The sequence below is a fragment of the Nicotiana sylvestris genome, chromosome 10, assembly GCF_000393655.2.
Source record: "Nicotiana sylvestris chromosome 10, ASM39365v2, whole genome shotgun sequence".
NCBI lineage: Eukaryota > Viridiplantae > Streptophyta > Magnoliopsida > Solanales > Solanaceae > Nicotiana > Nicotiana sylvestris.
This window is the reverse complement of record NC_091066.1, coordinates 171,452,921-171,467,306: the sequence shown is the minus strand read 5'-3', so window position 1 is coordinate 171,467,306 and position 14,386 is coordinate 171,452,921. Positions and strand designations below refer to the sequence as shown.

General features: G+C 33.7%; 1 protein-coding gene across 1 annotated transcript; it reads left to right on the top strand.

Annotated features, from left to right (window-relative positions):
- The first annotated feature begins 13,525 nt into the window (after positions 1-13,525).
- LOC138880258 (secreted RxLR effector protein 161-like) lies at positions 13,526-13,978 on the top strand. The gene has a single exon (XM_070159937.1). It carries the CDS (start codon positions 13,526-13,528, stop codon positions 13,976-13,978), a length of 453 nt encoding a protein of 150 aa, XP_070016038.1.
- The last annotated feature ends 408 nt before the right edge of the window (positions 13,979-14,386 follow it).

Below are 14,386 nucleotides of genomic sequence, written 5' to 3'. Positions count from 1 at the left end.
CATTTAAGTTCTAGGTCGCCCACCAGTATAATGCGGGAATACATTTCAGTTCTAGGTCGCCCACCAGTATAATGCGGGAATACATTTCAGTTCTAGGTCGCCCACCAGTAAAATGCGGGAATACATTTCAGTTCTAGGTCGCCCACTAGTATAATGAGGGAATACATTTTGTCTGTTCATTCCATAGTTCTAGGTCGCCCACCAGTATAATGCGGGCATACATTTCAGTTTTCCATTTCCAGGTCGCCCACCAGTATAATGCGGGCATACATTTCATTTTTCCATTTCCAAGCACCCACCTGTATAACGAGAGGAATACTTTTCAGTCTTATACTACAGATTTTGAAGTCAGTAACCCCACCGGAAGGCAAAGGTTACAACAAGAATCCCCAGCAGGAAACGATAAAATCCCAACACCAGAAGGCAGAAGGTGGCAACAAGAAGTCCCAGCGCAAATTCAAGCGCATGAGTCAAAAGAAAGAAAAGACGCGTCTTGATGAATCTGATGAAGATAATCGTGTCCCCCGAGGAACCGCCAAAAAGCTTAATGAAGAAAGCCATGTCCCCAGCGGACCGAACAAAAGGACGAAAACTGGTAAAAAAAAAATTAAAAAAAAAAAAAGTCAAGGGCCAGAAGTCTTGGTAAAAAGGCACCAGAGGAAATACAAACCGACAAAAAGCAAGGCAACCAGAGCAAGGGGGAAAACAGATAAGATTCTGTAATTTCTAGCTTAGTCTAGCTTCTTATTTTGTTTTTAGCATGGTGTAATAAGGAGGTCAGCAAACAGTAAAAGTAGCATGCAACAGCAGTAACTTTGCAGTCCCATGGTAGTCCCAGCTACCAAGACTTCCCGAACTACATTGACCTGATTCCTGTTTAGCCCAGGATATGTAGGAAACCTTTGAAGCAAAGGTTCGGTCAAATCTTTTTCAAAAAATGCTTCAACAGAGTACTCGGATGGGCAAAAATCGCTCGCTTTATCTTTGCACGAAAACCCTTCGTGTCTCCGGGCAAAGAGGGGCAGCTGTAAGCACGTGATTTTTTGCCCTATATGAGAATTACTCCCAAAAATTCAAAAATAAAATGATTTTCTTTGGTGTGCAATTTTGTGATATTTTGAATAATTATTTGTAGTTGTCTGTGCGTGTTTATTTGCTAAATTAATAAAAAATACAAAAATATGTCGCATTTTGCATGTAGGATTTAATTCTATAATTGATAATAATTAAATTTGTTTTACAAAAATTAAAAATTACAAAAATAGGCATCGTTTGCATTTTTAGCATTTAATGTCCAAATATACAATTTTATGCTTAATTAATACTTAATTGTGCGTTAATTGTTATTGGGAATTAATTTGCGCTTTTATAACTTAATTTAGTTCTTAATAATAGTTTAAGTATTTTTATAATTTAGTTTTAGAAAAATAAAAGAAGAAAAGAGAGCGAAAATATAAAGAAAGTCGGAATTGGGCCTCTTCTTCGATTTCAAGCCATAGGCCCAAAAAATGGCCCAACCTTCCCTACGACCCAGTCCATTTCGAACTGGGTCGACCCAGTCCATAACCCAACACCCCTTTTATTTTACAAACAAAATAAAAAAAAAAAAATTAAGAAAACCCTAAGAAATGCCTAAAGCATCCGCCCCCCCCTATTCTCCTTCTTCTTCCTCAAAACTCCAAAGCCCAACCATGGCTTCCCTCTCCCATTCCCCTCCATCTTCACGTCTTCATCTTTTCCGTCGACGTCGTCCATGGTTTCTCCGTTGCTTCATCTTCTTCGTCCGAACGAACATCGACGTCTTATGTCCAAGTTGTTCACCCTCGCCATGGCCAGTCGCCATTGTTGCTCACGCAGCTGCTACTGCGCTGCCTTCTTCTCCGACTGCCCTTACCCTCGTCGTCAACCCCCATTTCTATCGATTACAGTCGACAATCAGGGACGACCCAAACAGCCCACCTACTGCTCACGCAGCTGCTACTGCTGCCATTGCCTTCGTCGACCATCGCTTCCGAGTTGCTGCTGCCTCGTCCAGTTTTTTCCCCTCCCCATTGCTGCGTCTTCAGTCGATGGATAGAACCAGTCGACAGAACCAGTCGACCACTTGCTCTCATGACTTCTGCTTCACTCCGTCTCCTTCACGTAAACAAGTGAATCCCAGCTGCTTTGTTCATGCATTTCTGCCGCGACAACTGTTGCTGCTGCATCGGCGCGGCTTCAGTTGGTTTCGTAGGTTCGTGTTCGTTGCCGTTTGGTCGAGCTTTGGCCGAGGTTCATCGAGTCAGTCCGTACATATTTCATGTCGATCCGGTTAGTGGATTTTTGAGTTTTATATTGTCCGCATTTTTTTTTTGATATTTTCGAATCTAAAATCGGCAAATGTTTGTTTTGTTTATCGTTTGACTTAATTTTTAGTTCATGTTCATATGTTGTTTGTTAGATAAATTTTTCAGATTTCAAAGGAAGGATTAATTAGTTATTTTTCATGTTTATTTCATGTTTGTTTTATTGTTAGAATAAATATTTGTTAGTTTGATGTTTGTTAGATTCAAATTGAAATTTAATTGATTATTTCTTCAATTTGTTTCATGTGTTAATGTATTTTTAGAAATTGTTAATATTGTTAAGTTCAAGTTTAAGTTCATAATAGTTTCTAACAACAATTTTGTTATTTGTCTAAAAAATTTTTAGTTATGTTGAAGGAAATATATTGATTTAATCGTTTGAATCCGTCATGCTTGTTGTTTAATATAGATTTAATTCATGTTCATACTTTGTTTGGATGATCTTGAATCCAAATTTTGTATAGTTTGATTTCTTGTTTACCATTTATGATTATTTCTTGAATTGTTCTCATAATTTTGTTTAAAGTTTAATATAAGAATTGTTTGTTGTAATGTTGTTAGAGTTGATTTTAAGTTCAATATGACTGAGTTTAGAAATCTTCATACTTTGTTTATTGTTGGTGTTGAATCCGAAAATAGGATTGTTTGTTGCTAAAATATTGTTCAATCAAATTTTAGTTGTTCTTGGTTGTTCAATTTGTGTTCATGTGATTTGTTGTTGAAATGTTGTTAAAATCATGTTCATGTGATATTGTTGTTATGATGTTCATCCGTGTTCATATTGTTGTTTGAACATTGTTAGAAATTGATCATATTGTCTATATTTTGGTTAAGTTTGATTAATTGATGTGTTATAGCTGATGGGTAGTTTGGTAAATTTGTAATACGTTCAGGGGTAGTTTGGTAATTTCAGTAAGGTCGGAAGGGGTAGTTTAGGAATTGTACATTTTGAAATTGTTTATTTGAAGCATGGGGGACAAAATGAAATGGGGTGGGTTGTGATATGATTATTTAATATAAAGGGGGGACAAGATTTAAATTAAAGGGGAATCTTGCATTATTTTAAATAAAGCATGGGGGACAAAAATATAATGGGGTGGTGTGATATATTTATTTAATGTAATGGGGATGAGTGGGAAGATAATGGGTTTGGTAGAGAAAGGGATTGATTTTAATTGATTTATGGGATGGGATATATATGTGTGAAGTCTTGAACACAAAAGGGAGAAGAAATACAGACAGAGAAAAAAGAGAGAAAAAAAAAAAAAGGAGCTGAACATTTATTCCGAAAAAACATTCAAACTCTCAAGAAAAGAAAAACATACAAAGAGAAAATAAAAAAAAAAGTTGAAAATTAGAAGAGAAAGTAGTACACACCTGATAAATATTCTGGTATACAGGTGTAGAAATTAAGGGTTGAAGATTAAATAGCCTTTCAAAAATCTGAAAATTTCCCTTGGTTTCTGTCCATTATTTTCGGCATTCCTGGATTTTATTTTGAATTTTTCAAAGCTGTCACTGGGATTTTCGTTGACTGGTTATTGCTGGTTATTGTTGCTGTTGCTGTGTTACGTATTACGTTGCTGACTTTCTTCTTCTTATATTGACAATATCAGGTACACAACTGTAATTTTGGCATTTTGTAAGCTGAAATGAAGAATGGAGTGTTAAATTTTTAATTTAGTTTAATTTAATTTTTGTATTGTATTTAGGTTATTCATGTATTATTATTCTGTAAATCACTGTCATCGGCATAACTAGGCATATTATAGCGACATATTAAATAACGCCTTTACCAGATTATTAGGAAATATATTTAAGCCTGATTATTAATTAAAACTGTTTAATAAAAAAAATAGAAGAAATAACGTAAAAATGGCGTTATTGAATCAGTTTGGCAAAAAATTAACTAAGTTCCTTATGCAGAAGGTTTTTCATCAACGATAAGTTAATCCGAATCATGTAGTTAATTTCAGTTATAACATGAATTAGTTTGCAAACAAGTATTAGGACATGATGAATTAAAACAAAGTTAGTTAATGTTAAATTGTTTAAATTTTTAGAAATATGATTTAGTACTCAAGTTTTTATTTTTATTTCTTTCAATTTTCAGTATTTGCAAATAATTAGTTTCAATAAGCTTAAGTCTTACTAATAATTTGAATTTTAATCCAACTATGGGATAATTAGTTTTTTTTTATTTTTTTACTTTCCGATAATTCCATGTTGTATCTATGATTATAATTTTATTATTTTCTGCTAATATTTGTTTTTCCCTTCTATTTAATATGTCATTTTCAAGAATGTAGATATTGATTTTATATTTATAAAAAAATTAGTAATAATAAAAAGGTAGTCATTAGGGATACTATTAAAGGAGTTCGCTAAAAATAAATAGATGTAAATAATACAAATGTATAGGATTCTCCATTCTCATTTATTTATTTAATTATTAAAAAAAAATTACTTAGAATTAGGGATGGATTGTTTAGTGAATTTCACTTCCTTCCCCAAAGATGATGACGCGTTAGACTCTTTAGGCGCGATTTAATTAATTTTACCTTCTTAAACTCGGATGCGCATTTCATGCGACCCAAATCTAAATCCTAAAACATCAAATAAAATATGTTTCGTATTGTGGGTGCATTTCATGTGACACAATCCAAAGATATGTTTTAAGCGATGTTCACATTCCTAAAAAATAATAATTATAATAATAAAGCGGTAAAAAGATAAAATTTGCACATGGTTCATAATTGTATTAAAAATCAGATAAATAAGCCGAATATAACAGTTGAGCGACCGTGCTAGAACCACGGAACTCGGGAATGCCTAACACCTTCTCCCGGGTTAACAGAATTCCTTATCCGGATTTCTGGTACGCAGACTGTAATATAGAGTCATTCTTTTCCTCGATTCGGGATTAAAATTGGTGACTTGGGACACCCTAAATCTCCCAAGTGGTGACTCTGAAATAATTAAACCAATCCCGTTTCGACTGTCCTTTAATTGGAAAAAAACTCCCTACGCACCTCGCGGTGCCGGAAAAAGGAGGTGTGACAGTGTTCACATAGGAACACTCGCGTTTGGAAAGGGCAATCCCCCCTCCACTTCACGTTCACGACTAGGACCGCGCTTTCGCGAAGAACAATCTCCTACCCTGTCCCAAGCTACCTTTCGCGATCACGGGACATTCTTCGCGATCGCAGAAGAAAACACCAGAAACCAGCAAAAGCTAAAAACCATAATTTTTCTTAAGTTCAAAACACTTGTGGCCTATCCGAAACTCACCCGAAATCTCGTGGCTCCAAACCAGATATGCACATAAGTCCAAAAATATTATACGAACTCGCTCTAGCATTCAAAACAGAAAAATAACACCTAGAGCCACGAATCGGACGTCAAAACGAATGAAATTTTCAATAAAACTTAAGAACTTTTAATTTTTCAACCAGACGTCTAAATCACGTCGAATCACTTCCCTTTTGCACTAAAATTTGCAAACGACTAATAAATATAGTAATGGACCAGTACCAAGTTCCGGAACTAAAATCTGGACCCGATCTTAACAAAGTCAAACTTCGGTCAAATTTTTTAATTCTTTAAACTTTTAAGCTTCTAGTTTTCAATAAATTGCTATAATTCGAGTTAGCGACTTTCGAATTCGATTTCGGGTATACGCCCAAGTCATAAATCAAGATACGGACCCACTAGGACCGTCAAAATGCTGATCCGATTTCGTTTGCTAAAAATATTGACCGAAGTCAATCAAAGTGAGTTTTAAAGCACGATTTTATATTTTAATCAATTTTCACATAAAAGCCTTTCGGAAAGAGCATGGACTGCACACGTAGAACGGGGAGGGCTAAAAGGAACTATTTGAGGTTTCAAAATACAAAATTAAAGATATTAAAATTCTAAATGACCTATCGGTCACCACATCTGTTTAGAAATGTAGTGGGTATATGATATATTTCTATTCTTGATTAGAGGTCTCGATTTCCAGTTGTGATAGAGTACGATATCGTCTAACAGACTTAAGGATTTGTCCATAAATCATATGACCTTGTGTGAATTGTCTGTGGATTGTCTAAGGTATTATGTGCATTTTCTCTTTAGAAACTTATCAGCCTAAAAGTCTATCAAACCTTCTTTGTGACATGATCTCATCGACCCTTCCTCCATGGGGGCATTACAATTAAAAATCATTTTTGGTAAATAAATTTTACGTAATATTTCTCTGGCTGAGGAAATAAATTTTTTGCCCTCTCCCAAGTATGGGTAAGTTCTACATACACATTATCCTCCCCAATCCTCACTTGTAAGCACTCATTGAATTTATTGTTATTATTATGGCCAAATACGTATACAAAACCAATAAACTTGACCCAATTTTTGTATTTTGGCACTTTAACTCATCCTTGTTATTTTTTGGCCTGCCAATTTCATTTTTTTTTGTTTCATTTTGAAATAAAAAAATTTTCCCTGGTAAAAATGCAGCGCATGCAAATACCCAGCTACTACCCCCACCCCATCCCACTGCCCCTCCCCCCTGCCCGCAATTTTTTTTTTTACTTTTTTTTTGTAATTTCAATTTTTTTTTGTTTTTTCTGCCCACATCCCACGGAAAAAATATTTTTTTTTTATATATTTTCAATAATAACTACGGGTTCAACTAAACTCATAACTTTCGACGCGGAGTAAAAATTTATATGTAAAAAATTATTAAAATTATAAAAAATAGATATAAATCCATAACAGTTAAAAATATAATGGGTTCTTTTGTTCCACTTTGACACAAAAACTTTTATCCCAACTAAAAATACAGCGCCGACAAATACCCAACTGCTACCCCCACCCCACCCCATTTCCCTCCCACCTCCCGCAATTTTTTTTTTTTTGTATTTTTAATTTATTATTCTTTTCGTTTTTTCTGCCCCCTCCCGTGGAAAAGATATTTTTTATATATATATTTTAAGTAATTACTACGGGTTCAACTGAACTCATAACTTTCGACGCAGAGTAAAAATTTATATGTAAAAATTCATTAAAATTGTAAAAAAAAATAGATATAAACCCATAACTTTAAAAATATAATGAGTTAAATGTTAAAAATATTAAAATTGAATTCATAGGATTTAAATTCTGGATCCGCCTCTACGTTGGGAGTATGAAATTTGGCTTAAAAAATGGCTCTCACGCACCTACAAAGGTGAGACAAATCACAAATAGAATCTAGCTAGCTTTTGTGTAAAAGTGGAACAAAAAAAATGGGGTTGGAGAGCTAAAATAGAACAAGGCTAAGCTAAAGTGGCAAAATAAAAAATTGGCCAAATTTAATGGGCTGTCTATGTATTTGGCCTATTATTATTGTTGTTGTTGTTATTGTTATTGTTGTTATAAAATTTTCCTTTCATTGAATTTAACGGCCCCTACGCAAGGATATCACTCACAAATTGAGAAGTCGTTCAATTTTTTTTAACAATTTATAGTTTTACAATTATAATAATAAATTTAATATAATTTTATGAATAGAGTCCGAGGAGAGTAGTGTGTTAGGGGTGGGCATCGGTCGGTTCGGTTCGGTTTTGAATATTATCGGTTTTGCCTATCGGTTATCGGTTTACAAATATCATAATTCGATAACCAAACCGATAAGATATTGGTTATCGATTAATTGGTTATATATCGTTATCGGTTCGGTTACCGGTTTACCCGATAAGATAAAACAACTAATTTTTTTTGCAATATATAAAACAAAAAAATCAAACTGCCAGAACGTGTAAACTGCCAACTTTTGTTGTTTCTTAACAAAAGCACGCTCCTACTTCTGTGCAGTATCTACTGATGTCTGGCGGAGAACTGGTGGTGAGTCTTGCGTCTTGACTCTTGGGGGCTGCGACGGAAACAAGAATGACAACTGAGAGACAAACGACTGAAGACTGAAGAGTGAAGAGGGAATTAGGAAAATAAATAACCCTAGTATATACTTAAGGGTAAATTAGTAAATTAAATCATTCTTATTGGGTTATTGGTTTTTACCCAATAACAAAAATGCAAACCGAACCCGAACCGATAACCCAATAAAAAAAAAATTAATCCGTTGCCAACCGTTAATCCAATAACCCAATACCTATAATCCAATAAAGAATTTACTGTTCGAGTTATCGATTTTACCCGATATATGGCCACCCCTATAGTGTGTACGTATATCCTATTCTTTTATTACAAAGGTATAAAAACTATTTCCGATACCATTGGCTGAGGGGACAAAATCATATACTGTAGTATTATTATTATATTGTTAAAAGAAGGTTTTAGCATTTGACTAATGGGTAATTGATGGTGTGCATGGGAAGATGAGAATGGAGACTTGTGAATAAAGCTACTTTGGCCCTCTGTTCAAAAGAGTGTGTTTTTGTGTCTGAAAGACTTAAAAGAAGACATTTTGGAGGCAGCAGTCAGTCAAGACATAACTGCACGCAAATATACACAAAAATAGTTGGAAAGAGTGAGAGTGCAGTGTACTGTTCTTAGACTTTTAAAGCATTATGGTCATCATTACTTGCCCCCCTTAACCTGCAACTCTTTCTGCTTCTTCTTTTTAAAACTTTGCTATACTTAAAGTGCTTTTACAACCAATTAATATAGTCTATTTGGTCAAGCTTTTCGAGACAAAAAAAATATTTTTTTTCTTAAAAGTATTTTTTTTTAATTTGAAGTGTTTGACCAAATTTATTTGGGAAAAAAGGTACTTCTGGGAAGAAGCAGTAGTAGTTTTAGAGAAGCAGAAAAAAGTAGTTTCTTTCTAAAATCAGAATCAAAATCAGTTTTGGCTTTTCTTCTTACCTAAAATACCCTTACCAAAATATAGTATATATACCAAAATAACCCTTAAACCTAATACTTAGGATATTAATTTATAAATATTTCTTCTTACTTTTAGGAAACTTTCTAATATATAGTGTCTTTAGGAATGAATGTTTTTATATTTATTGAAGGAATTTTAATATATTTAACTTATATTAAAAGAATTAAGTATTTTTTAATTTTATTTTCATAGTTTACTTAAATAAAATGAATTTTTTTTAATTATTGCATGTAATAACAAAATTTTGATATTATTTATTTACCTATAATATTAATTATTAAGTAAATCTATTTATGTCCTAATTCGTAATTTGATACTTAAAAGCACTTTCTAAAAAGCTTGGTTAAACACAAATTATTTCTCAAAAGTATTTTTCAGACTGATTAGCCAAACACAAACTGATTCTCTCCAAAAGTACTTTTTTCAAAAGCACTTCTCAAAATAAACTGATTTCTCCAGATTGGCCAAACAGGCTATAATATAGTGTTATAGATGAAGGATTTTTTTAACTTAAATTAACTCTCAAAAGTTTTCTTATATGACTATTGTCCAGTATTAACAAAAACGATAACAACAACAAACTCAATCAGGGGCGGAGTTATTCCATCGAATATGGGTTCGGTCGAATCCAGTTATTTTTGTCCGATAAATATATTTGTTTTAAAAAATCCGTGAATATATACAAACTATTAATTTAAAACTTAGTAACTTAAAAAGACTAGAACCCCAATCCCATAAACATTAAATTCTGATTTTGCTTCTGAACCCGGTATATACCTGCAAGTGGGATTTAAAGAGGATAGTGTGTACGATTGCTTATCTCTACCTAGTGAAGATTGAAAGACTATTTCCAATAGATCATCGTCATAGAATAGCGTCCAATATAAAAATGCAATCGAATCTCTAATAATCTAGTTTATTTCGTTATTTTTTGGCTGCTACAGTGAAGTGCGGCTATAAAGAACATATATTACAATATAACATGAAAAATTCATTCCAAAGAAAATTGGTCATTATAATTGACTGCTATTATAGATGAGTTTGTTATGGAAATATCTAACTGTATTACACTCCGCCTGTCTCATTTCATGTGTCTTACTTGAGTGAACATGAAATTTAAAAACGTATCTGAAGTATAATTTAAATCTTGTGGTAAATAATAATTGTGTTTTTTAATATGTCATATTAAAGTTACAATGGAGTATAATTAAGATATGATGTGAATGCTGGAAGTAAAACTTAGAGAGGACTAAATATAAAAATGTGATATTTAAAAAAAAACTAAAATGAAAAATAAGACGTATAAATTAAAATCGAGAGAGTATATGCATACTGTTATAAATATAATTCTATTTAGAGTGAATGTCTATGTTGTAGAGAGCTTTACTTTGTGGCTAAGTCATTTTTTCCCTATAAATAGAGGGTCTTACCACATTGTAAATCATCCTAAAATTCAATAAGAATTTTCTCTCTCTCTTTCTCTCCAATATTATTCTTCTTCTTTTACTGTTTTCATAATACGTTATCAGCACGATATTATACCGTCTCAAGAAGCTCTTTAAGAAGATTAAGCAAATATGGATATCTCATAAAACAAACTTGGATCAAAGTTTAATTGTAAAAATATTTGTTTAATTGATTCATGTACGACACATACAATATTCAAAAAGAAGAAATATTTCTCTCATTTAAATATGTGTAAAGCATATGTTACTACAATTTCTGATAGTAGTAAATTAATTGAAGTCTCTAAAAGAGCTACTATAAATTTGCCTAAGAAAACAATACTTATCATAGAGAATGCAATGTTCTCCTCCAAGTCCAATAAGAACTTGTTGAGTTTTAAAGATATCCGTCGAAATGGATATCATATTAAGACAATATATGAGAATAATCTTGAATATCTCATTATTACCAAGAATGTCTCTGGCCAAAAGAGGGTTATTGAGAAATTCTCATCTTTATCTTGTGGCCTGTATTGGACAAGAATTAGTGCAATTGAGGCACATTCTACCGTAAACCAAAAGGTTACTGATTCCAATACTTTTGTACTTTGGCATGATCGATTGGGACACCCTGGATCAATTATGATGAGACGAATTATAGAAAACTCAAATGGGCATTCATTAAAGAATTTAAAGATTCTTTTAAATAATGAATTTTCTTGCACTTCTTGTTATCAAGGCAAGTTAATTATTAGACCATCACCAACAAAGGTTGAAATTGAGTCCCCTGCGTTTTTGGAACGTATACAAGGGGACATTCGTGGACCTATTCACCCACTTAGTGGGTCGTTTAGATATTTTATGGTCTTAATAGATGCATCTTCTAGATGGTCTCATGTGTGCCTATTGTCATCTCGCAACCTCGCGTTTGCAAAATTAATGGCACAAATAATTCGATTACGAGCACAATTTCCCGATAATCCAATTAAGTTTATTAGACTTGATAATGCTGCTGAGTTTTCATCCTAAGCATTTAACGATATTTCTTATCAATTGGGATAAAAATGGAACATCCTGTAGCTCGTGTTCACACTCAAAATGGTCTTGCAGAGTCTTTAATTAAACGTCTGCAATTAATAGCAAGACCGTTACTCATGAAAACGAGGCTGCCCACTTCTGATTGGGGTCACGCCATTTTGCATGCAGCAATGCTAGTTCGTCTCAGACCGACAAATTATCATAAATATTCCCCGTTGCAATTAGTTTTGGGTCATGAACCTAATATATTACATTTAAGAATTTTTGGACGTGCAGTATATGTGCCTGTAGCACCACTATATCGCACCAAAATGGGTCCCCAAAGAAGGTTAGTAATATATGTTGGGTTTGAATCGCCCTCCATTATTCGCTATCTTGAAACATTAACGGGGGATTTATTCACTGCTTGATTTGCAGACTGTCGATTCGATGAGACACTTTTCCCAAAATTAGGGGAAGAAGTTGGTGAAACCAAACAGGAAATTTTGTGGAAAAATCCATCATTATCTCATCTTGATCCACGTGCCTCTATTTGTGGAAAAGAGGTACAAAAGATTATCCATTTGCAAAGAATAGCAAATCAAATGCCAGACGCATTTACGGATCTGAAAAGGATAGCAAAATCACATATCCCTGCAGAGAATGTTCCAATCCGTATTGATGTTCCTGTTGGACAATTTTTTAGTGTCATAGCTAATGAATCAAAAGCACGCCTAAAATGTGGCAGACTATTAGGTTCCAAAGATCGAAATCCTAGAAAAAGGAAAACAAATGATCAAAATGACACTACGAAAGAATCTCATGAAGAAATCCACAATTTAATAAATTCTGAGAATCATGAGGAATCCACTGAGCCCGAGACTCAAGAAAATAAGGAACTATCAATAAATCCAATCGATATTGAGACAAATTTGAATCGAGTGGATATAGTGGTGGATTATGTCTTTGCATATAATGTTGCATCTAGCATTATGCAAGAAAGTGGGGATCTTGAACCTCAATCTGTTGGAGAATGTCGACAAAAACTTGATTGGCCAAAATGACAAGAAGCAATCCAATCAGAGTTGAATTCACTTGCAAAACGTGAAGTTTTTGAGATTGTAGTCCAAACACCTAATGGTGTTAAGCCTGTTGGCTATAAATGGGACTTTGTACACAAGAGAAATGAGAAAAACGAGGTACAAAGATATAAGGCACGCGTTGTTGCACAAGGATTTTCACAAAGGTCTGGTGTCGATTATGAAGAGACATATTCACCCGTTATGGATGTTATAATGTTCCATTATCTCATTAGTTTTGTTGTCCATGAAAAGCTTGACATGCATTTAATGGATGTGGTTACCGCCTACCTTTATAACTCACTTGATAATGAGATATACATGAAAATTCTCGAGGGATTTAAAATGCCTAAAGCAAATAATTCAAAGTTCCGAGGAATGTTTTCAATTAAATTGTAAAGATCACTGTATGGTCTAAAGCAATCAGGACGAATGTGGTATAATCGTCTTAGTGAGTATTTATTAAATGAAGGTTATATAAATGATGCCATTTGCCCATGTGTTTTTATAAAGAAAACAACATCGTAATTTGTTGTACTTGCCAGATATGTTGATGACATAAACCTTATTGGAACTCCTATAGAACTCCAAAAGACAATTGATTATTTAAAGAAGGAATTCGAGATAAAAAATCTTGGAAAGACAAAATTATGTCTTGGTTTGCAACTTGAACATTTGGCAACCGAAATTTTTGTTCATCAATCTGCCTACATAAAAAAGGTATTGAAACGATTTTACATAGATGTAGCACATCCACTAAGTGTTCCGATGGTTTTTCTATCACTTGATGTGAATAAGGATCCATTCCGACCTCAAGAAAAGAATGAAGAGCTACTTGGTCCTGAAGTACCATATCTTAGTGCAATTGGTGCACTAATGTATCTTGCTAATAATACAAGGCCTGGCATAACTTTTTCAGTTAATGTCTTAGCAAGATATAGCTCTGCTTCTACAAGGAGACATTGGAATGGAATCAAACACATATTACGGTATCTAAAAGGAACTACCGATATGAGCTTATTTTATGGCAATAATTGCAGTCCTGATCTTGTTGGTTATGCCGATGCTGGGTATTTATCCGATCCACACAAGGCTCAATCTCAAACAGGCTATGTGTTTACATGTGGAGGCACTGTCATATCTTGGCGATCGACTAAACAATCAATTGTAGCTACTTCATCTAATCATGCTGAGATAATTGCTATTCATGAAGCAAATTGAGAGTGTATGTGGTTGAGGTCTATAATACATCTTATTTGAGACAAATGTGGTTTGAAATGTGAAAAACTACCTACGATTTTGTATGAAGACAATGCAGCATGCATAGCTCAATTGAAGGGAGTATTTATAAAAGGAGATAGGACAAAGCACATTTCACCAAAGTTATTTTTCACACATGATCTTCAAAAGAATGGTGATATCAATGTGTAACAGATTCGTTCAAATGATAATATGGCTGATTTGTTCACAAAATCTCTACTGACGTCAACCTTCAAGAAGCTAGTACACAAGACTGGGATGCGAAGGCTCAAAGATGTGAAATGATGCTCTCATCGGGAGGGAGTTTAATGCGCGTTGCACTCTTTTTCCCTTACAAGGTTTTGTCCCACTGGGTTTTCCTTGCAAGGT